At 38.4% G+C, this 24,624-nt stretch overlaps 3 protein-coding genes across 6 annotated transcripts; 1 reads left to right on the plus strand and 2 right to left on the minus strand.

The window, feature by feature from the left end:
• Positions 1-6,418: 6,418 nt before the first annotated feature.
• Positions 6,419-8,592, minus strand: mrm2 (mitochondrial rRNA methyltransferase 2). 2 transcript variants are annotated; one of them, XM_085404385.1, is made up of 2 exons: positions 8,236-8,592; positions 6,419-7,517 (listed from the first exon to the last, which is right to left on the minus strand). In XM_085404385.1, the coding sequence occupies exons 1-2, from the start codon at positions 8,534-8,536 to the stop codon at positions 7,087-7,089; spliced, it is 732 nt and encodes a 243-aa protein (XP_085260511.1). In that variant the 5' UTR covers positions 8,537-8,592; the 3' UTR covers positions 6,419-7,086. The 2 variants fall into 2 exon arrangements, with proteins under 2 accessions (XP_085260511.1, XP_085260512.1); XM_085404386.1 differs by having other exon boundaries at positions 8,248-8,591.
• A 1,218-nt stretch (positions 8,593-9,810) lies between these two features.
• nudt1 (nudix (nucleoside diphosphate linked moiety X)-type motif 1) lies at positions 9,811-15,951 on the plus strand. 2 transcript variants are annotated; one of them, XM_085404391.1, is made up of 4 exons: positions 9,813-10,015; positions 10,126-10,286; positions 13,060-13,201; positions 15,712-15,951. In XM_085404391.1, exons 2-4 carry the CDS (start codon positions 10,131-10,133, stop codon positions 15,882-15,884), a joined length of 471 nt encoding a protein of 156 aa, XP_085260517.1. In that variant the 5' UTR covers positions 9,813-10,015; positions 10,126-10,130; the 3' UTR covers positions 15,885-15,951. The 2 variants fall into 2 exon arrangements, with proteins under 2 accessions (XP_085260518.1, XP_085260517.1); XM_085404392.1 differs by having other exon boundaries at positions 9,811-10,286.
• Positions 15,952-16,113: 162 nt separating this feature from the next.
• On the minus strand, positions 16,114-24,544 carry snx8a (sorting nexin 8a). 2 transcript variants are annotated; one of them, XM_085404389.1, is made up of 14 exons: positions 24,433-24,544; positions 24,251-24,317; positions 23,417-23,544; positions 22,499-22,628; positions 21,546-21,736; positions 21,316-21,436; positions 20,650-20,786; positions 20,434-20,514; positions 20,169-20,329; positions 19,851-19,980; positions 19,687-19,755; positions 19,129-19,278; positions 17,729-17,878; positions 16,114-17,417 (listed from the first exon to the last, which is right to left on the minus strand). In XM_085404389.1, exons 2-14 carry the CDS (start codon positions 24,270-24,272, stop codon positions 17,337-17,339), a joined length of 1,551 nt encoding a protein of 516 aa, XP_085260515.1. In that variant the 5' UTR covers positions 24,273-24,317; positions 24,433-24,544; the 3' UTR covers positions 16,114-17,336. The 2 variants fall into 2 exon arrangements, with proteins under 2 accessions (XP_085260515.1, XP_085260516.1); XM_085404390.1 differs by lacking the exons at positions 24,251-24,317; positions 24,433-24,544 and having other exon boundaries at positions 23,379-23,517.
• Positions 24,545-24,624: the final 80 nt, after the last annotated feature.

Consider the following 24,624-nt stretch of genomic DNA (forward strand, 5'->3'; position numbering starts at 1 on the left):
TCTTCAAAAGATAGCTGACGGTAATAATGAAGCATTATTATTCCAGAGCTCCAGTGGGTTTAAATCTAAACGTCAAAGGGCGTATTTTTTTAAGAGCAGCCATTTTTTAACATAATGTTTCATCAGCTCAGACCTCTTAGAGTAAATGTTGCAGTTATCAGTTTACAGAGTGCTGCCTATAAAAAGCAGTAAGTGCAACAGTAGTGCAGACATTATGTTACTGGAAGATGTGGACATTATGTAATATTCAAAGCATAAACACAATTGGCATATTGTAGTAATAATGTTGATCAAGCACAGACAAACAACCAAGACAGAATAGTAGGTACGAAAAGGCACTTTGATAACTATTAGGGGGGGGGATTAAACGCATAAAAGGTACAAAGCATATAAAGAGCCAAATGAAGACATGAAAGCTGAAAGTGAGAATCCTAACAAGGAAGCTGACAACAGAACAGACACAGACTAATGAAGAAAAGGTAATCAGACACAACAAGGGTGGAAAAAAGTTGGGAAGTAAAAACAAAGAAGCCAAATGAGGGACTAATCTTCAAAGTAAAACAAGAAGTAAACTGAAAGGGAGACCAAGGGTGCAGTCAGATGATTAAATTTGCAGAGGGACACTACTAACCGAGTGAAGTGACCTGGAAAAATCTCTCTGACAGCCATAATTGTTTGATTTCTCTAAATAATAAGGAAGGATCCCTCATTGGAACAGATTAAAGGTTAACTACAAACAATACAGTGCTGTGAAGAAATCTGCTTCTTATCAAGAAATGATCTTGCATTATAGAAGCTCTCTAAATCAATATTATGAGCTACATTAACTGATCAAAGTGGTTTTGCATTTTGCTATAGTTCAGTTGGCATTAGTCATGTCCATTCCTGTATTTTCAGTCTCTAGGATTATCATAAAGTGAACTTTGGGTCATCTTGGATAGGCGGTGAAGGGGAGCAGGGAATTTTATTTTGTGGACAGAAATCTTCAACAAAAAGGTGGAAAGGGGTTACCCTGGATCAGTCTCCAGCACAAAATATTTCATTTCAAAAATGAATATATTTTATTTTTTTAGGCAATACTTTACTTTTTCTGCAATTTGCAATTTCATTTTTTGTAAGTTCATCTTCTGGACATTCTAGTTTCAAAAGGACAGACATTCATCATCACATTGTTAAGAAGTCTAGTGCAAGTGCAGTCAGATTGTCCACATACTTCACATTTCCTAAGCTCTTATAAATTCAGTTTCCCACCTTTTCATGACATTTTCCACTGAGGTCAAGGAAAAGTGATTAGGAGAAGGATTTAGGAGGTCAGTTTTCTGGACCATATGTCTGTACTCCATCATTAAATTCACCTACAAAACCAGAAAGACAAAGACAGTGGGAACATAAAAATGGCAAACACCCTCAAATACACAAGGAAATAAGAAGAAAAAAGATAAGAATTGAAAACACAAACAACAGCTTATTAATAGGACCGTGACAACAATATTTGATCACCATCTTCTTCTTCTCTGCACTCTTTTATCACACATTAGTTTACTAACCCAGTGTGACAAATCACCAGAAAACATCCACACTTGCAAAAATCTTAACACAAAGTTAGTTCAAAGTTTTTATCTCTCGGTTTCCCTTTTCCGCTCTGCCCCGTAAATGTCAGTAGATATGGGGTTACAAATGTACACCGTGCTTTGTTTATCCTCAGTGTCTTTAACCCTCGTACCACATCCAACCTTCACCCCGTTTGCAATAATGTTCCTGACATTTTTCTGCAGGGCTGCTGCAGCCCCCGATGAGCAAAGATCAAGATTGTTCACTGATATGTGTCCTTTTGTATAACAATGCCAGGGGAAAAGACACAAAATACCTGTAAGTTTTTGTGTTTTGTTTTGTTTTTTTACAGTTGTCTGAGAGGCAATGAGGCACTATAAAAATGATGTCTGAAGAGAATATTTTCCCTCCCACGTATTCTTAGAAACACGCTTGTTTACCAGAAAATTTCCATTATATTAAATGGCTTGCCATCATGAACTAAAAGAGTTTCCAGTAAAAAAAAAAAAAAAAGAGTTGCGGTCTTCATACAGCCCTAAGATTTCAGATTCTTTTTTTCCCCCTGTGAAGATGGTATGAAATTATCATCATAATAGTATTCATTACTTTACGTCAGTGAATGCCTGCTTGGCTCAGTCTGCTAACATTCAGGGACAGGCACTGGGAATGATGAATGTTGTCAGACGAGCAATTCATTTTGGCAACTCAGGTCAGCCAAGGGAATGAAAGGCACGATGGTTAGAAAAGATATTTCCATTTCTTTAATTTCCTGCCAATTTGAGAGTTCCACTGTGTTAATATTAGAGGCAATGTTTGTTTTTATTAGTGGGACAGAGAAAAATTCAAAAAGGAGGTCTTTTTTCCAGAAAGATTCAGAGTTTTTTTTTTTAAACCGTTTTTCCAAAAAAATCTGTTTGGTAAGAGATCAATTCTCTTTTCAAATCATTTGAGGGCTTTTCTAATTGGCGGTCCTCTGCATTCTTTTGCCACCAGAGTAAATAACATCAGATTACATAGGCTTAAATGTATTTATTATTCATGTGAACACATTTTTATTTATAATGTAAGAAAGGTAAGAAATTTCAAATTAATTCCTGATTAGGATGACACTGAATAGCTGTTAATTATATTCTTCTGCCTTTTCAACAAAATCTCAGCAACTTGTCAGTAGTACTTTTACTTCTTGTCTTACAGTCAAGGTAAAAAGCATAAATTATAAGGTTTACATATCAAGACATAATAAAAGAAATATCTGGTCTTTAGTAGGTCTTAAATACAACCTGAGATTAAAAATAAAACATGTATTATACAGATTCATTATTTAATAAAAACTAAACCAAAACACAGAAGAAGTATGTAAAAAAAAAACTTAGTAGACCCTTATTGCTTCCGTGGGAATTAACAGGGTTAGTAGCAGCCAGGTGGTAATTATAAAATGAAGTTGATTAATTGATCATGAGCAAGTGTCTGTAAATCAGACGTTTTGCCAGTTTGCTGGTCTGGACTATTCAGGTGTGTATTATTACAATACCAAGGAGGAAATACATCAGCGCTGATCTGAAAGAAGCGCTTGTTGCATCCTGTCAATCTGGGAAGGGTTATAAGGCCATTTCCAAACAATTTGAAGCCTATTGCTTCTACAGTGAGAAAGATTATTCACAGGTGCAAAACATTCCAGACAGATGCTAATCTTTCCAGGAGTGGACACCCAAGCAAATTCACCCCAAGGTCAGAACGTGCAATTCTTAAAGAAATTACAAAAAACCTTGAGCTACATCTAAGACTCTACAAGCCTCAGATAGCATGCTAAATGTTAGAGTCCATGACAGTACAATTAGAAAGACTTGGCAAGTGTTTCTTGTTTGCCAGGAGAAACCCACTTCTATCTAAAAAGAACATGGCAACATGACAAAGGTTTGCAAAGTTGCATCTAAACAAACCACAAGACTACTTGAACAATGTCCTTTGGACAGATGAGACCAACATGAAGATATATGGACCTAATGCACAGCATCACATTTAGATAAAAACCAAACACAAAGCATAGGCAAAAAAAAAAAAAAAAAAATACTTTGTGCCACCTGTCAAGCACAGTGGTCAAGGGATGATGATTTAGGCTTGTTTTGCAGCCATATGAACTAGGCACATTGTACTCACTGAGCTGACCATGAACTCCTCTGTATACTAAAGTAAACAGGATAATAATCCCAATCACACCAGAAATCTACAATAGATGCTGCTAAAGGACGTTGGAATGTACTTAGAGTTGTAGTTTTTCACACATTCTGCATTTTGGCTTTGTTTTTGTTAAATAATATGTCATGTTTTGGAGTTCATCTGAGATTAAATGATCCAGATTTTGAGACCTGCTAAGGATAGAATACTTTTTATGAAAAGTAAAGTTCATATAATCCTTTGCAGCAATAACAAACCAAAGAAGTTAAAACTGGTGTTACGTGGCAGACTGTAAAGGTAATTACCACATCTCAGCAGACAGATCTGAATATCAAAATTTGTGGCTTTCTGTTTTCCTCTCTTCATTTACTATTATTTACAACGATACCTGCAGCTGTCCAGGGAAGAATGAATTAGCCTGTGAATGAATCATCATTTATCCTGAGCCGAAACACTCGAGTCCAATGGAATTTACATAAATCCCACAGTAATTCTGAAATAATTTAAATCTAAATAGCAAAGGGTTGAATAATCAACAAGTAATGAGAAGTAAAATTGGTCATCTGTTCACATCTTGCACGATCAGCTTCATCAACAGGCATGGCTGCTCCTGTTCATTCTAAGCAATCATCTTTAGGGGTCAGTCTCCCTTCTATGCAGTTAATTTTACCAAGAGGCATGAATGTTTCAGTTCACACTGTATTACTCATCACTCCTGAGACAGAGAGGCCAGATAGCAGCCATATTAATTTATTCATGTGAGCAATCTCTTTCTTTGCTGCATGAATGCAAATTTGAGCTCGATTAGGATTTTAATTTTCTTTTTATGGCAGGATCAGACTTTGAAAAAAAAAAACAATTTAGGACTAAACTGATTTCAAAACAAGAACAGCTTGTGAGTCATTTATTATATTGTATTTTCATAAGGAATAAAATATTTTCAGTTACCGTTTGTGACATAGATATATTCAGATATACATTCAGCATTAAACACATTTGGGGAAAAAAGGCAAAAATGAAATTTAACAGAATATTCATATTCAGTAAAATTACATTCAGACTTGAGCCACGCCTCTTTCTTTTTTTTCCTCCAGGGAAGCTATTCTTTTTTTGTGTGTTTTCATTGAAGTAGTTTTGTTTCTGCATCAGTTCTTCTTTCTTTCTGAAGGTCTTTAAGGCCTTTTAGTTTTCTTTCTTTGGACATTGGCTGGTTTCTTCACTCATTCTCAGTTCCGTCTTTGCACCTCACCAGGTTTCTTTTGTCTTGTTTTGTTTGTTTGTTAAGCCAAAGCACTGACCTATAAATCATTTAAGCACCAAAGAAACCAAAATCAGTGGATGAACCAGTGTTGTGCATACACATAACAGTAAGCAAATAATCCATTTGAAAATGTATCTTTGGGTAATTTGTTACCAACAACCTGTCAACAAAACATAATTGGTTCCCATTTCTTGCCAAAGATAAAACAGTTTGAAAAAAAAAAATACTATTTTCTGACCATCAAGGCGATTCCCAAAAAACTATTAGCTAAAAATGTCACATCTTGGCAGGGTGTGTGTTATGTTCTTTTAAAAAAAAATTGGAAACTGGACAAGTAGAGGACAAAAGAAGTGTCAGGCCTAAAAAGCAAACTACAGCAGATTGCACATGGTCCTTCATTTGATCCATCTACTGTTCGCTGAATCTTCATCACAAATGGTCTTGGTGGAAGGGTGACTGATGTGAATTCCTTCTTAAGAAAGAAAAATAGGGAGAAAAGACTGAGGTATGCCAAAGTAGAAAAGAACTTGACCAGACACACCAGGAAAAAATAAATAAAAAATAAAAATCAGGAAAAAAATAAATCATTGCCCCCATTTGAGATTTTTCTAGCAAAACATTAGGAAATATGAGGTGGCTCAACATTTTTGCACAAATTTAAAATCTAAAAAGCAACATGCACATCCTCTAAATGTTATGCATATTTGACCTCATTACTCAACTGTTGTAAATTACTAACTTCCAAACATTTCTACCCAAAACCATAAGAGAGCCTCTTTAGGCTGTTTATCTCTCTAGAAACTGGATTCGCTTTGACTGCAGTACTAAGGATTACTATACCTTTAAAAGCAAATTTAAAGAACTTTATTTTTATGGTAGACTTGTTACAAATCCACCCACAAATTAATCAGAATTCAAAAGAAAAATACTTATTTTACTTGAGATCAAGCTATCGTCTGGCTTGACCTAAGAACCAAATGTTTGCCAACACAGATGTTAATCTTTTATACTGATTTATTTAACCATGAAAGACATACGAGCTGTAGAAGTATTCAGCAAATTGCATCTCTGTTTATAAAATGAATGGAGATTTTTCCTTTTAGAACCAGGGGTGCCTGAAATAACTCCTCCTCCTTTGAACCTCTGCGCTTGGTTGCATTTCATTGTTATTCACTCATTTGTACATGACAGAGCCCTTTTGGCCAAAGGGTAAAGCAACATCCCAAGTACGTGTCCAGCTGGAGACCTTTGTGGCAAGTCATTCCCAATCTATTTCTGTCACTGGACTAAAAGCATAAAATGCCCTCCAGAAATGATAGTTGCTTGTACATGAAAACGAATGCACTAAGACGGGAAGAGAAGATAAAGATATCGTATATGCATCTGGCTCTGGTGAATGGCGCTTCAAGTCAGGACAAGACTGTGACACTATACGACTACAAAATGTGCTTTTATTTCATGACCAGTTGTACTAAAAAATAAAAACAAATGAAAGTGTTCACCTCAGTGATTTAAAGGAGATCTGTGAAAATATGAAAGAAAGAAAAAAAAGAAAAACTGAAATGACTGTGCTTATCACATTTTCACAGGAAATGGACATGTTTTCACTGTCAGAACCCAATAACACTTGAGTAGCATCCCACTTCCAGTTAGTCATACTGTGTTTGACTCTTATGTATTAGTTTTCCCTCTCTGTGAGCTCTCAGTGAGAGAATTATTACATATTTCTACATGGCTGGCAGTGCAAATTATTAGCATAAGCACCACTGGTAGATGACTTTCTGTAACAAAGCAAATACCAGTCTGAGTGTGTAGAACAAACACTTGGGGCAAACAATAACTTCAGAGAAGCACTGCATTGGGCTCTTGAGGAATATCAAACTGATTCTTGCATAGGTTTACATATTACTGATTCACTGCTGCTGTGTTAAGTTTGCAGGGCTTAAAAGCCAGCATCACAGTGTTTAATGTGTTTGCTTCTGTGCCTGGAGCAGTCAGCCTTACCGATGCCTCAACAGTGCCATCTTTTGATGACAGCCACTAAGAGAGCCCCTTCGTCATGCTCAGACTGAACGGAGCACACACTCCATAATTAAACATCACTTTATTGGCCTTCTGTACATTCTAGCAAGGAAATATCGTTCAGCTGAGTCTTTTCTGCTGGAATCTGGCTTTAAAGTCCGAACACTACTGAACACACTTGAGAGCGTTTCCTGCAGTTTATGAGCAAGGATCCCGTCCCAGTATTTACAAAGAAGAGAACCCTGGGGCTGTAAAATTTTCTCAGCCAAGTCTATCAAAGACAAACACATTGTGATGAGTTTCTCGTGGTCCATCTCTCTGAAACCGCTGGCATTGGGTGCCATGTCGCTCAGGATGACATGAGCCTTGCCGTAGGGAAGAAGCTCCAACAGCTTGGCATGTGTGGCAGGGTCTGTGACATCGCAATTGGACAGGAAGTGAGCACCATCCAGAGGCGGTATGTTCAGCAAATCAATGCCAACAACCATACCACGAGGCAACTCTGGATCTAAGGTAATAGGAAAGATAGTGACTTTAATTTACAAGCTTATTTTTTCTGTTATTTAAGGCTGAGCTACAAGAAAGACAAGTCTGGATATAAAAGCCAGTCTATTTCCTTGCACGATCAACTAGAGAAGCAAGACAACTCATTTGATAATTATAATAACACATAATTATATCAAATTATAATAGCACATGTTCTATATTATCATCAATACACGTTTCTTTTGTGAATTTTCTGCTTTTATTAATGCATCTGCCATAGGCTTCAATAACTTTCAGCTTGGTAATACATCACAGTCTATCACATCTGCTTCTGTTTTTTGCAGAGCACTGCTTTTTGTTTGTGTGGTAAATGTAGTGCAGACTCTTCCCATCAATCTGCATCACTAGGAATAAACGCCGACATGATGGATATTAAGAGCAGCTTCGGTTTCTGAATGCTAATATTCAAACCACACTGCAGATATTTAAAAACGAAATCAATCAATATGACATTTTATGATGCCTATATAATCTTATTAGGAAAATTAGGCATGAGCCACAATACTTTACGCTTGGAAAACTACAGAACCGCTACGCAATAGGGAAAAATCGGACAAAATATTGTAAGGTTGGGCTCAAAGTCGTCCCTGACATACAGTCTTAGCAAAAGCACAAACTCTAGGTTAAACGTCGTAACAATCATATCATGGCGCCCCTCCCACAAACCTGTGTGATCTCACCTGTCCTCTCACCTGTCACACCTGAATTGACCCTCTGGACTGCCACCTGGCTCCAGGCTCCAGGAGCAGCTCCGCAGTCCACCACAGTGTATCCAGGTTGTAAGAGCCTGAACTTGTCATCTATCTCTAGAAGCTTGAAGGCGCTCCTGCATCGAAAGTTTTGGACCTGGGAAGCTTTGACATACGGGTCTTTAAGCTGCCGTCGGAGCCAGCGCTGCTCCGCTGGCGTCTTACCCTTCAGTTTCTTCATCAAACACAACGAGAAGTGCAGATATCTCCTCTGCAAGGAAAACATCCACATTGTTATTACATTGCGCAGTCACGTGTACCGCATGCTGAACTGCGCTTGCGTCGAAATACACGAGCCCCCCCTCCTCATTGGTTAAGGGCAAAATCGTTAGGTGCGTGCCTATATACGTCCCCTTACTGCAAAACATGTACACAACAAGTGTTCCTATCTGGGACAGATTGAAGCTAATGTGCCTAATTTATTTTTCCATTTGTTTTAAGTTTATACAATACTGAGAAATCCTAGGTCACATTTCTTTATTTATTTTTTTACTGTGTACAAAATCTTTTAATGTGTGGAAAACAGGCAGGCTATATTAAGCCAGACTCTTATTACAGTGCTGTAATATGTGCAGAAGGTGTGACACTGTCAAAGACAGACGAGGCCTCCCCTAATGGAATAGATTGCAGCATATGTAAAGCACAAATGCTTTCCAAAACGCTTTGGAGAGTTTGATTGGCGAATAACACATTGGCTCACCAAGGTCACCAATTCGATTCCACTCTCTTTGGGGGTTCTGTCAGGAAGAGCATCTGATGTAAAACTTTACCAAATCAAAACATATGGAGCTACCAGCTGAGGCAAGTACCATGACATCCAAGTACTCCAAGTACAGGAGACGAAGTGGCATTTCTTCATTTCCCCTGCAGTGATTTCACATTATGGAATGTTGTATGCTGTTAAATGTAGATTCAGTTGAGGGCCGGGAGACTGTCAGTAATGATCTTTACATGCAGATAGTTCTCCAGATTCTCTATAGTTCAGCCATTCATCCATTTTCCTTTATTTATTCAGTTGTTTATCTGGTTGGGTTTCTCTATAAACTTGTAATAATAATATGGGCCACAAAGATGATTTGTTGCAATTTTAGATTGGAAAATGTTCTTCAGTTTTTGAATGGTAAACTGAACCTTAAATTTTACAGATTTCAGATGGAATCTTTTTTTGTAAGGCATGACTAAAGTGCATTTAAGTATTATTGCTTTTCTTATTATTACTAATAGTCTATAGACTATTAGTAATAATAAGAAATGAAAGCAAGTAAATACGCTTCTAAGGCCTGGATGACTGAGAACCATCAGAGACATAACGAAGCTTTTAGAAGCAGTTTTTGTTATATTAACAAAATAAAAATAATCAGTCAATAAATTACTGATAACCTCCATTTGTTGTTGGGTTATCGTGAGATAACACGTGCTGTAACTGCAGCATTAACCAGCTGCAGTTTCTAGTCGAACACATTTCATGGTAACCACGGTTAACCGATCTAGCAAGAAAGCGATGGACCCGGTGAGCTGAGTTTACGTCAATCGTACTCATCCACGCTCTTACGTATCAGCACATCACGTGACAACCGATCTGCAGCTGCACGCGGGAGTTGTTGAACTCAAAGTATACTGTTTTTATAAGCAGTTTTTCGTCTTTTTTCTTTCGGCCACCGCTGAGAAAAAATTCCTTTTTTCAATACGCTAGCACAGTTTTACTTAGCAGGTAACCATGTTAGCACACAGCGGAGTGTGCAGCTGATTACGCTTACTGTGCAGCACAGTGGAGATGCATTGCGTTAGTTTAACATCAGATTTCTTTACCTCCACACTCAGGCGAGATGTTGAGCTCCAAGCTGCTGACCCTTGTGCTCATTGTCCAGCCGGGCAGAGTGCTACTGGGTATGAAGAAGAGGGGCTTTGGTGCTGGAAAGTGGAACGGGTTTGGGGGCAAAGTTCAGCCTGGAGAAACCATTGAGGACGCTGCTAGGAGGCAAGTTTAGTTGCGTTCGACATTTTTTATATTAAAAAAATAATAATTATAATAAAAATAGACTCACGATTTAATTGATTTTGAAATGAAGTGGTCTTAAGTGTGACGAAACTAATTGGGAAGCTACGTTTCTCATGGGGACCAAAATTGGACAATAGAAGACTGGAAAAATGTCAAATGGTCTGAGTCTCAATTTTGACTGTGACACTCAGATCATGGGGTCAGAATTTGTTGTAAACTACAGGAAAGCATGGACCCATTCTGCCTTGTATCAGGGCAGTATTGGTTTAATGTGTGGGGATATTTTTTTGGCACACTTAGGGCACCTTAGTACCAGCTGAACATCATCTAAATCATAGGTGTCAAACTCTGGCCCGCGGGCCAAATTTGGCCCGCAGCCTAATTACATTTGGCCCGCGAAGCCATACCAAATTACTATTAGAGCTGGCCTACTGGTATTATACAGCTAATATATATATTGTTTAGTATTAAGCTTTGCTTGTTCCACATTCAGTTTTTCAGCAAAACTTGTTTGAGTCCATAAGAAAAGATTCATTCTTATATCTGGAGGAATAAATATAGTTCAATAAATATTAACGTTAGCCCGCGACTTTGTTCCAGTTTTGAATTTTGGCCCACTGTGTATTTGAGTTTGACACCCCTGATCTAAATGCTAATCATCTAAATGCTACCAGCCTACCTGAATATTGTTGATGTCCATGTCCATCCATTTATGCACCACGGTGTGCTCATGTTCTAATGACTCCGTCCATCAGGATAATATGCTTCATCCCAAAGCTTAAATCATCTCAAACTATTTTCTTGAATCCCCACCACAGCACGTTTGGATGTGCAACTATGTTTTTTGTTTGTTTGTTTGTTTTTCTAGTTGGGTTTTTGTTTTTTTGTTTTTTTGGGGGGGGCACAAATTTCTGCAAACACAAAGCATCTTTTAGGGTTTTACAGGTGTAATTTTTATAGCCCTTGTGGTTTTATCTAAAGTAGTTCTAAATCTATTTTAATCAGTTTCGCAGTCCATATTATCACATCAATATCCACTTTGATATCTGCCAGGGTATCAATACACTTATAGCTTTAACATGAACCATTAAAAACATATGACAAAACATAACACTGGGTTTGGGATTTTAAGACGAAACTCTGTTTGTATGCAACAGCAAAGTACCAATGTTGTGCAAGGGTTAAGAAAACGACTGAAAAAGAGGGAGTTTGATATGTTTTGAGTACTCTGTAAGTGTGTGGGGGGAAACACATTAATGTGAAGTCTGGACAATCTGTGATCAATCATCTGCAGGAAATTTGTTTCAAAGCAAAAGAAGGAAACCCCCAAAAAGCTATCGGGCGAGTTCTCAAGCCGTTTTTCCTTAAACACGTAGTGAGACCAGCTTTGTGTTTAGGATATTTGGATGCAATGGGTAACAAGACTGAGTTAGAAACACTTAGTTCTTCATGTAATGGTCAGGTAAGGGCAATACTGAAAATCATCTTAACCCACTTCTCAATCCTAGCTTCACTCCTTCCATTTAATAAGTCCTGGTCAGTGAATAGGCCAACACCAATCAAAACATTTCTTTTAGTGAAGGGAACTTAAGGTTGTGTTTGGCTTGAGTACTGGGGACTAAAAAGCTAAAATGAGGACCCTTAGATAACGTGCTGTGACTGAGAATATTGCTAGACAAAAGAGCTTCTTTTAAAAAGTGTGATTGATTAAAGAAAAAGAGGAAAACTGCAGTTTGTAATTAATAGTCCTAATCATATAAATTAGTGTCTGTTAATATGTTGAGTGTAATGTATAATAATATTCTGTGAAAGGAACGTTAAAATTCACTTGCTGCTGGCATCTACCAGCAGCTTTTAATGTGGAGTGTTTTCTTGGATGCTGCTAATGCATAATTTTTGCAGTTGTTGGTTTTTTTTTTTATGATTGGGATGAATCCCCTGAAAATAAAACAAAAAGAGCTACTGCATCGTTCCAGAAAATCTGAATTTTTTTTCAGTCTTTTAAAAGTCGTCATCCCTGCCCCTAACAGTTCTTATCTCTGAAGCTCTTGTGATGAGTAAGATATGTATCAAGTGTACCTTTACCAAGATTTAACATTCTGTAAATGAATGATGACACACACGGCTGCAGCTTTCCAGCCACCAGCCAAGCACATCACCAAAACAGGAACTGACAGGACCCAGTACAGACTCTTTATGCCGGCGAGGCGTGATTGCGGATGCCGCTCAGGTGCGTCCGCCTCCTCTGCAGCGGCACCGCAGACCACGCCCTGCCACACCTTCATAGAAAGCGACAAAGCTCTTATATTAATTTCTTCTCTGACGACACATTTTTATTAGAAAGCACGTCACATATTAGTGTATTAATGGTAAGTTCATGGTTAGTTACTTTTTAAATAAAGATGGGAGAGAATAAAAGTACTACAAATTTGACATTCAGTCAACCTGAACATGCTATTTTGGCATATTTTACTACCCTCTGCAGTTTGCAACAACACTTTGACCCCGATCTCAATGTTCAGCCCACAAGCTCTTATCCAGACCTTTCACTCTCATACTAATTTTTTTTAATAATCTTAAAATGTTTTGTGTAGAGGGTAAAGCAAATGCCACAAATAGATTGTGTCCTAGAACCACCGATATCATTACTTTGCCATTTTTAGTTGCTTTTAGTGCCCGTGTGACGTCTACGGTGAGCTTATTTTTAAGACCCACGTAATTAATCATTTATTTGATGTTTTTTTCCTTTCAGAGAGCTGGAAGAAGAAAGTGGTCTCACGGTGGATGCACTCGACAAGATCGGAAATATCAAATTTGAATTTGTGGGAGAAACGCAGCTACTTGATGTCCATGTTTTCAGAGCCGACACATATAATGGAGAACCGACAGAATCCGATGGTATCACATCCGCTGCACCACACTGAAAAATGAAGAAATCCAGTGGTATCATAGTTTGAAAGTGGTTGAAATGAGAGGAAGGAGAGAGCTTGGGGTGGTGAATTTTAGTTCACTGTTGCCTATACGTTTCAGATAATGGTGTCCTATGAGAGGAGATGCAAAGATTGTTTGTTGCACAGTGCCTAACAGTTTGGCACGAAAATATTTTATATTTTAATATATTTATAATAAATATAATTGAGTCCTAATAACGTGATATAAACCATTTTTTGTAACTTACTGTTAAAGTGATGTTTGACCCAAACTTATATCAACAGTTCGTTTTTCATATCTGTCACATTTCTTATTGAAAATAATATTTTAAAGGTTTTATAAAATCAAATTTGTTGAATATGCAAATCCATCCACTTTGGTGACCCCTTAATAATAAGTGAGCAGCCGAAAGAAGCTTTTTAAATGGAGTTGAGTAGAAATGTTAAGTAGCAAGGAAAACTATAATATAGCTAATAATTGCGCAGTACTGGAGCAGATGTTCATAGTTAAGAGTTCTATGAAGTCTGTGAAAAGCATTTGACCTCCTCCTGACATCTTCAGGGGGCTTTGTTTTGCAGGCTCTTCTAGTTTTATATTTTTCCAGCAAAATTAAAAGTGAAACAAGCAGTCTGAGCAAAGCAATTGAAGCCAAATTCTTCTAATAACTAGAGTCAGGCGTCACTGGGGGGGTTTCATGGCGTTTGCGTTCCATGCAAGGTTTATGATAGCAAGAATAGGAATAGGCGTGATGTGCAAGCACTTTGTGGTTTTTGATTTGCACTACTCGGTCCTCCCTGAGTAGTGCAAATCAAAGGTAAGGTACAATAACTTACAGCAGACAGAAGATTGGAGTGTGTGTTCAAAGCAGAAGGTTACAATAAAGGTTTGATTTTAGTGATGTTTCTTATTTGAAAGAAATGAGTACATGAGGCTAGAGAGCTGAGGTTCAAAATTCAAATGCTGGTCAAAATAACTGCAAAACTCCTCACAGATTATTTGATGTTGCAGGGCTAATGACCGATCTCCTTAAAGAAGCTGTCAGGCCTGAACACATGGGCCTCAGTTTTGAGATACTTAAAGACACTCAGTCGGTAATGACAGTGAAAACTGGTTGATAGGTGTAATAGGAAAGTATAGCTAGATATTATCAGATGAGCAGCAGTATGAAATATGAGATCTCTAAAACATGAAATATGTAATGAAAGCAGAAATGGTACAAGGGTGGAGCTTTGAGAGATGTCACATGGGAAAAGAGAAGATAAAGACAAAGTTATTATGAATTTTGAAGTCTCTGTCAAATAACTATTATTAAATTTGAGAGCAGTGCCAGAAATACCAGATCAATAATATGTTTGTTGGTTTGGTCTGGTCACTGGTATACTTTTTTTAAGTACAATGTCCCTCAACCAGCTGAAAAAGCTGGTAAGCTGGTAAGCAGTAGTTTTGCGAGTTATTTTAGAAATTAGTAGAAGTCTGGAAACGGGTCTGCAATTGTCTAAACCAGTCGTATCCTGTGTTGGATTTTGTTTGACTATTTGACTGTTTTGTGTGAGATACACAGAAGTAGGAGCGTGTGTAGTATATTTGTGAAGTGGAAAGAAAAATCTATAATTGTGCTCTCAGTGGTAAAGATTGTAAATAAACAAAGAAGAGTTGATGCCCTTAGCAGGAAGAACTTGCAAGGATGTCTTTCCAGGCAATTTAGCCAAGGTCAGCAAGGTGAAGTCTGGAGGCGCTCGGCAAACCTCAGCTCCTCGAGCGTTCAGGCATTAGCAGTGAACCAAAGAGTCTGGAGGGTAAAAGAAGTCAAACAGTCAGGAGGTGAAGTGATAAGTAGAGGGAAAAAAGCTTAACTGAAATGTGGTGAAGTTAAGGGAAATTGTGTAATGTGGTTTTAACACTGATTTAACAAGACAGAAATTAAAGTTGGAAAATACTAATAACCAATTGGGGGATTAAGTATGAGGTTTGTTTAGTCAAGAATAGTCTAGTCAAGCCATTAAATTAAAAAAATAAATAAAGATCCAACCATTTCTATCATCTTCTTAAGGTTAAGAAAGAATGAATGAATATGGTGGAGTTTTTTCTCTCTAATCTTTGACTAGAAAAATTCTAAAAAGAGTAATTTTAGTGACAATAATTATTTCAGCACACTTATGAGCGTTTTAAGGCACATCAAATAACATTAAGTGTTTGATTTTAACAGCTTATCATATAAAAGTTTTGTTTTGTATAAAACAGATAAGATAAGGCAGGAAATGAGTGCAAGTGTTATCTGCACTACTGTAATACAGATGTCTGTTGTCTACTTAGGATTGAGGTCCTAAAGCAACTTGAATTGATTTAATAATAATTCTCTCCATTCTCTGGACAGTAACTAAGAAATGACAGTGAAAAGGCAGATGATATCTGAAGGCAGATGATAAAATGCTATTTCATTCTCCGGAGGTCTAATTATTTTTTCTTTTGTTTTCTAGAAATGAGGCCCCAGTGGTTCGAACGTGACAAAATTCCTTTCAGTCAGATGTGGGCCGATGATATACTGTGGTTCCCTCTGATGCTGCAGAAGAAGAAATTTGTTGGATACTTCAAGTTTCAGGGTCACGATGTGATTCTCAGCCACACGCTGGAAGAAGTGGAGGAGCTCTGAAGGGAAATAATCGAGCTGTTACTGGTGGCATTTACATCAGGGACCAATATAAAACCTGTGAGAAATACCAGGAATAATCCAACGGCTGTTTTGTGTCATTATGCGGAGGAAACGAAGATATCCTGTGGAGGGTTTACATGTTACGCAGCTGTAACACAATTAGAAACCTTTTTATTTCTTTACAGGGATTTTTCCCCATGAAAATCAAAGCAGCACTACACTGAAAGAAAACATCCATACTCTCATTTTATTTTTAGAGTATCTGATTCAACACAATTCAGGAAGCACCTCTTTAGTGGAATATTTACAGTATATACAGTTCTGAATTCATTAGGTTTCATATTCTGTGCAGCACGTTTCCAAAATTAAGGCGATTACTAAAATAATTGTTTCATACTGTATGGGAGTTTCTTCATAAAATACATGTTTAAACCAGTTCATTTGCAATTTGGAACATAGCTTCTTTAACATGAACCCCAAATTGCACCTTTGTTACATATATTTGAGTAAAGTATATTCTCTGTTATATGTGTGTACAAAAAACCAAAAATGTACATAATTTTAGAAAAGTACAAAGTCAGACAGTGAATGAGAAGAAAATCCAGCAAAATTCAGACATTTTTGTCCGGATAATAATACATCTGTTGGCTGATGTGCGCAAAAATCTTCTTAAAAAAAATTAAAAGTGATGATTGTTAAAATGGGGTGATGCAGGAGTCCTGCTTTTATGTACAGCAAAGGAGTGTATTTAGGCAGCTTTGTCTTTGGTAGTAAATCAATAGCTTATAGTGTTATTATTGACATTATGTCACTAGTGCCAGACATTATCCTTTCATAGATCTCACCTCTGCCCTTCATATTATCCTACAGTTTAAGGTCAGATGTTTGAAATAGCTTATAAAATAAAAACTGGGACGCTTGCAAATACTTCAGGCAGCGAAAACTCTTGTTGTAAAAAAAACAAAAAGCAGGAAAAGTATGCCAATACACATCCCTACGAACTAACATTTATAAAATAAAATAATATACTGGTTCAATGTTATTAAGCAAGAACATTAAGGTTTTTAATAGTCCCACCCTTTAATAAAGTCAGCCTTTCTGTCCTTTACTACTTATTTCATCTTAGTGTGGAAAATTTAAATATCACATACAGGTGCTTTAACTAAAGCAGAAATTAATGCACCAGCCTTGTATCCGTTGTAAAATAACACTTCATAGGATTTTCCTGACATGTTCAAATAATTATAAAAAGTTAATGGTGAACTGGACTTTACGCAGAAGCAAAGCATAAAGTGTTTTACGAGCCAGCTGTTCCATGCAGGTGATATGGCCAATGATCAGACAAAACAAAACTGAATGAAAAAGCTCTGCTCCCCCCCTTTAGCATTATTTTGTAGTTTGTAATCCTCAGTGGCTGTGTTTTTCCTTTTTCATCTCATGTACATTTAGGTTTCAGATGGAGTGTTTCAGTCCATTGTTACCGCTGAAGAGACACCCAAGCTTTGGCTGCAATTCACTCCACACCTCCCCCATCTAAAAAGAAAGGGAAAACAATAGTGTATTTTACTGCACAGAATATATTGCTCAATAGTTTCCAGCTTTAAAAAAAAAAAAAAGAAGCATTCAAGTACTTGAACCACAGAAACTGAAAACCAGCGATCAGAAGGAAGTACATAACCATTACTGCTTTGCTTGGTTTCTAATCCCAGATGAAAAAGTTCGGTCTGTTCAGCTGTACCATCCATCAGTTTCAGTAGCCAATTTAAAACTTATTTGACCTTCCTGGAGTGGTGTCGCCATAAAGGCGGATCTGTAGAAAAGTTATTTTCAAAAAACTGTCTCACCTCTCGGTGTCCTTGGACCTGGGAGTTAACAAAAGATCCGAGAATGTGCGAGGTAATCGGAAGGTAAGTGAAGATAAGCTGTGTTTCTTGATGAAGGCAGAATAGGGAGAAGTAGTTACGCAGCTCCATGGTCTGGATGGCATTTTCTTGCTGTTATTAGAATAAACATACAGTAAGATGTCTTTACCGTTTATTAAAGGATGGGAATGATTAGAAATAAAACACTTTATATAGAGTAAGCATTGTCTATTTTCATATGTACAAGTGTTGGTACTAAATAAGGAAAAAAAATAAAACATGATGAAGCTCTACTCTCATTGCCAAAACAAGAAGCACACAAATTATTCAATTACATTTAATAAAAGATTCTATAGGATTTAAAATTTTCCATTTTGTGTTGTCACGTCAACACTGCAATTACCTTTCATCATTCATTTATGACTGTTGTACATAATAATACATATCTCACATATCAGTCAACTAATAATCTCTGTTTTTAGAGAGCATTATATGCATTGATGGGACACTTTATGTATATTTTGTCTGCATAACCATCTCCAGGGTTTACAGAGAATGGCTTGAAAATGCTTTGTTAATGACAGAGGTCAGAGTGGAATGGCCAGGCTGCTTCGATCTGATAGGAAAGCAACAGAAAAATAAATAAAAAGTAGCAAAAGAGCGTCTCTGAATGCACAACACATCTAACCTTGAAGCAGAAGGGCTACAACAGTCAAAGACCACACTAGATACCATTTCTGTCAGCTAAGAACAAGAAGCCGAGTCTACAAATTCACACAGATTCACCAAAACTGGACAACTGGAAACTGATGAGTCTTGATGTCTGCTGTGAGATTCAGATTGTAAGGTCAGAATTTGGTGTAAACATCATGAAGGCATGGATCCACCCTGTTTCGTTCAGGCTGGTGATAGTGATGTAGAAACACGGGGATATTTTCTTTGCATACTTCAGGTGCTTTAGTACCAGTTAAGTGTTTAAACAGTCTATTGAGGAGTATGCCTGTCCCTTTATGACCACATTGTCCCCATCTTCTGATGGCCATTTTCAGCAGGTTAACATGACAATGTGTTCACTGTACTCGAATGGCCTTCATAGTCAATACATCTCAATCTAATAGAGCACCATTGGGATGTAGTGGAACAGGATAATGTGCAGCTGACAAATTTCTCTCATCCCAACATTTATTTTATTTTTTTTTTAATGGCTCACAAGGCTATAGCTCCATTCATATGCAAACCCACACAATTATACGGTCAGTGTGTGTGTTTTCAGGGCACATGTTACTTTTATATGAACTTCAGTCACTGTAGAATTTTACTTTTAAAGCAATAAAGAAGTTCACACTCTAAAGGCTCACAAAAAGAGAAGATGAAATGATCACCTGAACAATTCGCGATTCCAGCTGCTCCACAGATGCCTGCTCTTTGTGCTGCACAGTGGCACTCATCATCTGCCTCTTCATCACACTGTACTTGTGCAATGCTTTCTGGTGCTCATGGAGGACGCCCTTCTCATGCCGCTCACAGAGATCCTTGAGAAACAAAGTACTTCTTTATTTGACTACAAATTGTAGGGAAACACGCTGTGCTGCACATAGCAACCAGGGGTAATGGAAGAACTTTATGCATGTTGTTTTTTGGTTAATAGATTTGATAGACGCTGTGGAAAATGATTTCTTGTTAACCCACCAGCTGCTTTGCAAAATCAAAAAAATTCCACCCACGAATAAAAACAGCAATTTCAATGGAGTGAGGTTAAAACAGTCCATTACATAATAGTCTGACTTTGGTTACTAAATGCACTTCAATTTAAATTTACAAATATTTATTGTGCTTCTATCAGAAAACAGCAGGCAGAACAAAAGTAACTGCCACACAAAAGGTTGAGGATCCCCTGGAGGTGGAGTGAAAGGCGAGAACCAAAAGTGAAACTCACTCACCCTGTACGACTGCAGCAAATCCAGGAAAAGATTCAATTTTTCCACAACATCATCTTCTTCTCGCCGGCCCTGAGGACATTAACAAAACAACATTTATTACCCAGTGCCAGTTTTGGACAAACACAGCAGAGCAGGTGGTGAAGATGAAAGACTGAGGGCTGTACCTGCTGAGCAGCTTTGTCAGACAGCACAGCAAACTCCACAGAAAGGCTCTTCAGCGACTGGCGCAGGGTCCCCCAGGTGCTTTGTGAAGAGGCCAAGGAGGGAAGAGGCGAGGCATCTGAGCCCAGTGTACTGCAGAAAATACAATATTACAGAGGGAGAAAGTAATATTGTGGTGTGCTAGCTGCCAAACTCATTTCAAGTTAACAACCAGGAACAGAATCACAGATAACACTGAGGATTTGAACCTTATTACCAAAAACTCCAATACCTGCGGATACTACAGAAAGATTAAGTTTATACCCGTAATAATAAAATACCTGAGCTCTTTGCCAAACATGAGGAGATCAGATGCATTGTCCTTAGAGCGCTCCACCATTTTCTCAGCTCTGTCCCGCAGCCTCTGGAAGCTGTTGTGGATATTTCTAATCATCTCTCTGCTTGTCGAAAACTGAGCCTGAATGTCAGCTGGGAGATATTCCTGTAACGCAAGCGAGGCAAAGCTCTTTTGTGCCGTCTGAATCTTTAAAAGCAGGCGATTCTTTATGAGAAAAGTACAACTGGAGTCATCAGCCATGTGCAAACCTTTGCCTGAGTTGCGATTCTGTTAATCATGAACTCGTCACCCGTTTTCTTACAAGTGTCACGCAGCCTAGACTGAACATCCTGTGTGGGAAGAGGAGGGTGAGGAGGTCAGAGTTTGGGGGGGGGGGGGGACGACACAGATTAGCTAAAACAGGATGCTTACTGTGCAACAGCCAGCACAAAAGAAACAGGGAGTAAGTTAAAGAAACGACATACAGAGCCACTGAAAGTGAGGAAGGTCTTGACCAGCTCATCCTCTGAGAAGAAAGGATGTCGAGCCACCAAGTTAAGAAATCTGCCGAGGCCACGTCTCCTCCCCTCAATGAACTCCCGCTCGGAGAGCGAGGTCAGGACTGTGGACAGACGCAGCAGAGAGCAAACACGATGAGCAGTTTGACCAGGAGTGTTAGCACTGACAGAGAGGGGTGTTCGGGGTATAAAAGGGGGCAAACTTTAGCTTAAACTTGAAGTCCATGTCAATTTACTCAAAAACCATAAATGGAGAACTCTTCCGATGTTATGCATCAAAAAGCACCAATGGTGGAAAGGTTGATTTGCATATGATGATGCATTTTTTTAAAATATTCTACAGTTGATTAAGACGTAAGGGAGTCTGTGTCTAACCAAGCGTGTTTGTGAGGATTCATCAGTGCATAAGAATCTACATAAAGAGGAAACAGCTGGATTTTTACACATCACTAGTTTCTTTATTCTTATTATTTATTCTTTACCCGCCAAACTGCTTGGCTACGTGTTTGTCAACCATTCTGTCGAGAGTATACACCCAAATAATCTCCAAACAAATCTGAAGTAACAGACATGTTCAGCTAAAAAAAATAAACTGTAAAATGATTCGATGCAGAAACAAAGACCCTGACCTACCTCCTTTTAACATCCTTTTAGGTGGCAAAGCTGGCACGACTCTGTAGGCAAATCTCTGAAGCAAAACCTCGTGGAAGACATCAAAGTCGCTATAACGCCGGTAAACTGATATCTTATAACGCTGAATAAAACAAAAAGACAAGAAAATTTAAGAGAAAGAGTAATAGTGTAGTAGTTCACATAGTGTTCTAGACCATTGTAACACACATATTTAATGTATCAGGTTTTACCTGGCTGGTGACCTGGTACTCCACATGTTTGAGGAACAGGCCTTTCTTCTCAGGAATGAGCTCCACCTGGACCGTGTCTTTCCCCAGAAGCTCGTCCAGCGTCTGCGACAATGTCAGCACGTCGTCCTGAGCCGGCTGCATCCTCAGCGTGCTCAGGTCCCTCGGCTCCCCGAGCTGAGGTTTCGGTAACTCTGACAACCACACAGCAACAACCAAGATCCAATATTTGTTTTCCGTGATTGAATCAATGAATCTAGAGAGAAGTGAATTTCCCAACTGCGAGGAATGCCGATGTTAAAACCAAGACTACGTGTTTCCCTCTGTTTGTCTCCTGCTAGCCCAGTATTGTGTGTAGCATTCATGTGATCTGCTTTTCATTTCTTCTAGGACATTCCAGGAAGAACGTGAATTGAATGTAATGTACTCCCACAAATGCATAAGACTCATTCTGGAGCTGACAAGGAAGTGGCATGCAGCAAGCTGCCACACTGGCCACACCTGAAATAACAGAGAGAGCCTTAAATAATCACAGAAGGTCGGGGATGGATCTAACTCAAGCCAGCATAATGGCTACCTCAATGAAAACCATAAAAACCTCTCCCCCTGTCATCTTCCCTCTGTGGGGCTAGTGAAAGAATGCAACACTTAAATATAGCAAAGTCTTCCCTACCAAAATAAAATAAAACTAAATGAAGCCACGTGAGGCAAGTGAAATGAATATTTTATGCAGTTGGTACTTTTCAGTTTAGAGCTGTCATTTTAAAAAAAACAACTTCTATTTAAAAGTGAAACCTTACATCTACATGGTCAATAAAAAGAGCGACATTTGTATCTTTGCAAATGATTTATCCTGACAGCAGAGGAAATGCTGGCGTTGCCGTTTTACACACTGAAGACTTTCCAAACTACTCATTAAGTAAAACATTTACTACACTGCTGTCACTGTCCCCTACCTAGTATGCAGTTCTCCAAGAGTTTGGGACTCGGTTGCTTGCCCTGCTGAGCGAGAGCAATCAAAGCGAGTGCTTTATAGAGTGATAATTTGCTCAGGAATCCATCGGAGGAGTCAAGATGCTCAGCAATCTGAAGAGAACAAAGACAATATGGCCTCAGGGTCACAATCTTACAGTCTGACAACCAAATTCAAATGTGGTTTGCATTCCTTTTGCGAAAAGTGCGCAGTATACACAAAGGCAATGATATGCAATGAGGTCAGGGAAGGGGAAATGGGAAACCTGCAGACATTGTAACTTCAGAGGAATTTCATATTGTGGATGTGTTGTACATCTCAGCATTAATGCAAACAAAAACCACGGGGCTACACCGCTATGTATTCAATGCCTACAAGCCAACAATACTTCCTGCTGATAAGATATTCATCCCACTATCATTTGTCTCAACCACTCCTCCAACTCAGGGTGACAGGGGCACTGGAGCCTATCTCACAGTGGCGACCTGATAAAATATTATGTCTTTATCTACTCTGTCTGCATTTGCTAACACTAACTCACAAAGCATCCCTTATCAAAATTAAAGTGAACAGTTGAGCAAAAATGTGGCATAGCAGCCCATTTAATTTATTAAATTGTCTCTTTGACTAAAGGCTTCAATTCACCAGTCTGTAATCCTTTTCTATGCCAGCCTCATGTCACTATAAAACTGTGAGTGCATGTGTCACATTGGTAATATGCAAAAAATAGGGATGAGTCAATGGGATATTCCTCTATTATTTCGGTTCAGTGTGGGCTGTATAGTCCATTACAGTAGGCTGCTTTGGGCCAGTGCCGGTTAATAAGTAAAAGTTACAGTTTTAGATAACAATGCAGTCTCTACCTGTCGCAGCATGAATGCTTTAAATGTGGACCCCGCACCTGGTTTAAGACCACCTTGGAGAGATCGGTCCTTTGGAGCAGCCGCTGAAAAACCTCAACCTGCACTCTCTCATCTGTCCTACAGCGGATGGCCTCATGCACTTCCCTGTAATAGGCAGGAACTGAGCCTAAAAGAGGAACAACACCTACATAGCATCACAACTGCCCAAATATGAGAAATATGCCATCATTATAATGAAGTGGTAACCAGTGCAGGGGTCACGAGAAACTAATTTTATGAAACTACAGGATTTATTTCCTATCTCGTGGTTTTATATTACCCCTCATAGAAATTACAGGCTACTGTGTTGCCTTGAATCTTTTAAGGCATCCAAAAAACAGACAAAAAAACAAACAAACAAGAAAGAAAGAAAAAACATCGGGAATTATTATATTAACAACTTCAGTTTTAGAGCAGTGCGGACTAAATAAGATTAATACAGCTCAGATAAGATCACTACGGGGTTTTTAGGTATTTCAGTGGACAAGGGAAAGTTTTCCAAATGGAAGTAAAACAGCTCCCAAACTAAGTAGCACTGTTCACCGCTTACATAACCTTTACCGGGAAAAATCACCAAGACTGTAGCTTTACTGGTATCAAGAAAGCATCAACTGGTGAGATAAAACGCGCACATGACGGCTTTTCAAAAGAAGATTGATTCCGATCGTAATGTTGCCTACTCAGAAATTCTCATAGCGATTTTAGTTCGCAGGAATATTCACACTTTAAACTTTTCCGACATCGCAACGTCGAGAAAAATAAATAAATCCAATGTGGAAATCATTTGGCGATACTGTCATAAAAAGGACTTTTAAGAAGTTTTGGCACTCTACCTTCACTGATCTCTCCTGCCATGGTTCAGTCTGTCATGTGAGCACGGGAGCACCTCCATGTGATTTCCTGAAGAAAAGAAAAAAAACATGCAATTTATTTCTTAAAGTTGTAGCGATCGCTGGCGCAAGTCCGAGCCCAGAGATGAATAATCCACATGAATTAAGTGCAGTAATTTACTTACAGCCACAGTTAATCACCAATTGTGCCTTTAAACTGCATTAATCCGAACCAAGAAACGGATCTGGGGTGTGAAGAAGCGATTTATGAAGCTCCCAACTCTGTGAGACCGAGGTTTATCAGACTTGCAATGGGGGAAAATGTCTCGAAGGGGGATATTTATTTCATGGTTTCACTTGGGAGGTTTAATTTTAGT

Source organism: Rhamphochromis longiceps, linkage group LG4 (assembly GCF_057381845.1).
Source record: "Rhamphochromis longiceps isolate RC_006_pf linkage group LG4, R_longiceps_female_GT1.1, whole genome shotgun sequence".
NCBI lineage: Eukaryota > Metazoa > Chordata > Actinopteri > Cichliformes > Cichlidae > Rhamphochromis > Rhamphochromis longiceps.

Excerpts from the sequence above, each read along its gene's own strand:
- mrm2 (XM_085404385.1), bottom strand. The coding sequence starts at position 8,536 with ATGTGGATGTTTTCCTTGCAGAGGAGATATCTGCACTTCTCGTTGTGT. Across the intron at positions 7,518-8,235 it reads TGTGACAGGTGAGAGGACAG|ATCCAGAGTTGCCTCGTGGT; the intron begins GTGAGATCACAC and ends CTATTACCTTAG.
- snx8a (XM_085404389.1), bottom strand. The coding sequence starts at position 24,272 with ATGGCAGGAGAGATCAGTGAAG. Across the intron at positions 20,330-20,433 it reads GAATCGCAACTCAGGCAAAG|GAATATCTCCCAGCTGACAT; the intron begins GTTTGCACATGG and ends CTTGCGTTACAG. Across the intron at positions 19,279-19,686 it reads ATTTGCTGCAGTCGTACAGG|GATCTCTGTGAGCGGCATGA; the intron begins GTGAGTGAGTTT and ends TTGTTTCTCAAG.
- nudt1 (XM_085404392.1), top strand. The coding sequence starts at position 10,131 with ATGTTGAGCTCCAAGCTGCTGACCCTTGTGCTCATTGTCCAGCCGGGC. Across the intron at positions 10,287-13,059 it reads AGGACGCTGCTAGGAGGCAA|CTGGAAGAAGAAAGTGGTCT; the intron begins GTTTAGTTGCGT and ends CCTTTCAGAGAG. Across the intron at positions 13,202-15,711 it reads AGAACCGACAGAATCCGATG|AAATGAGGCCCCAGTGGTTC; the intron begins GTATCACATCCG and ends TTTGTTTTCTAG.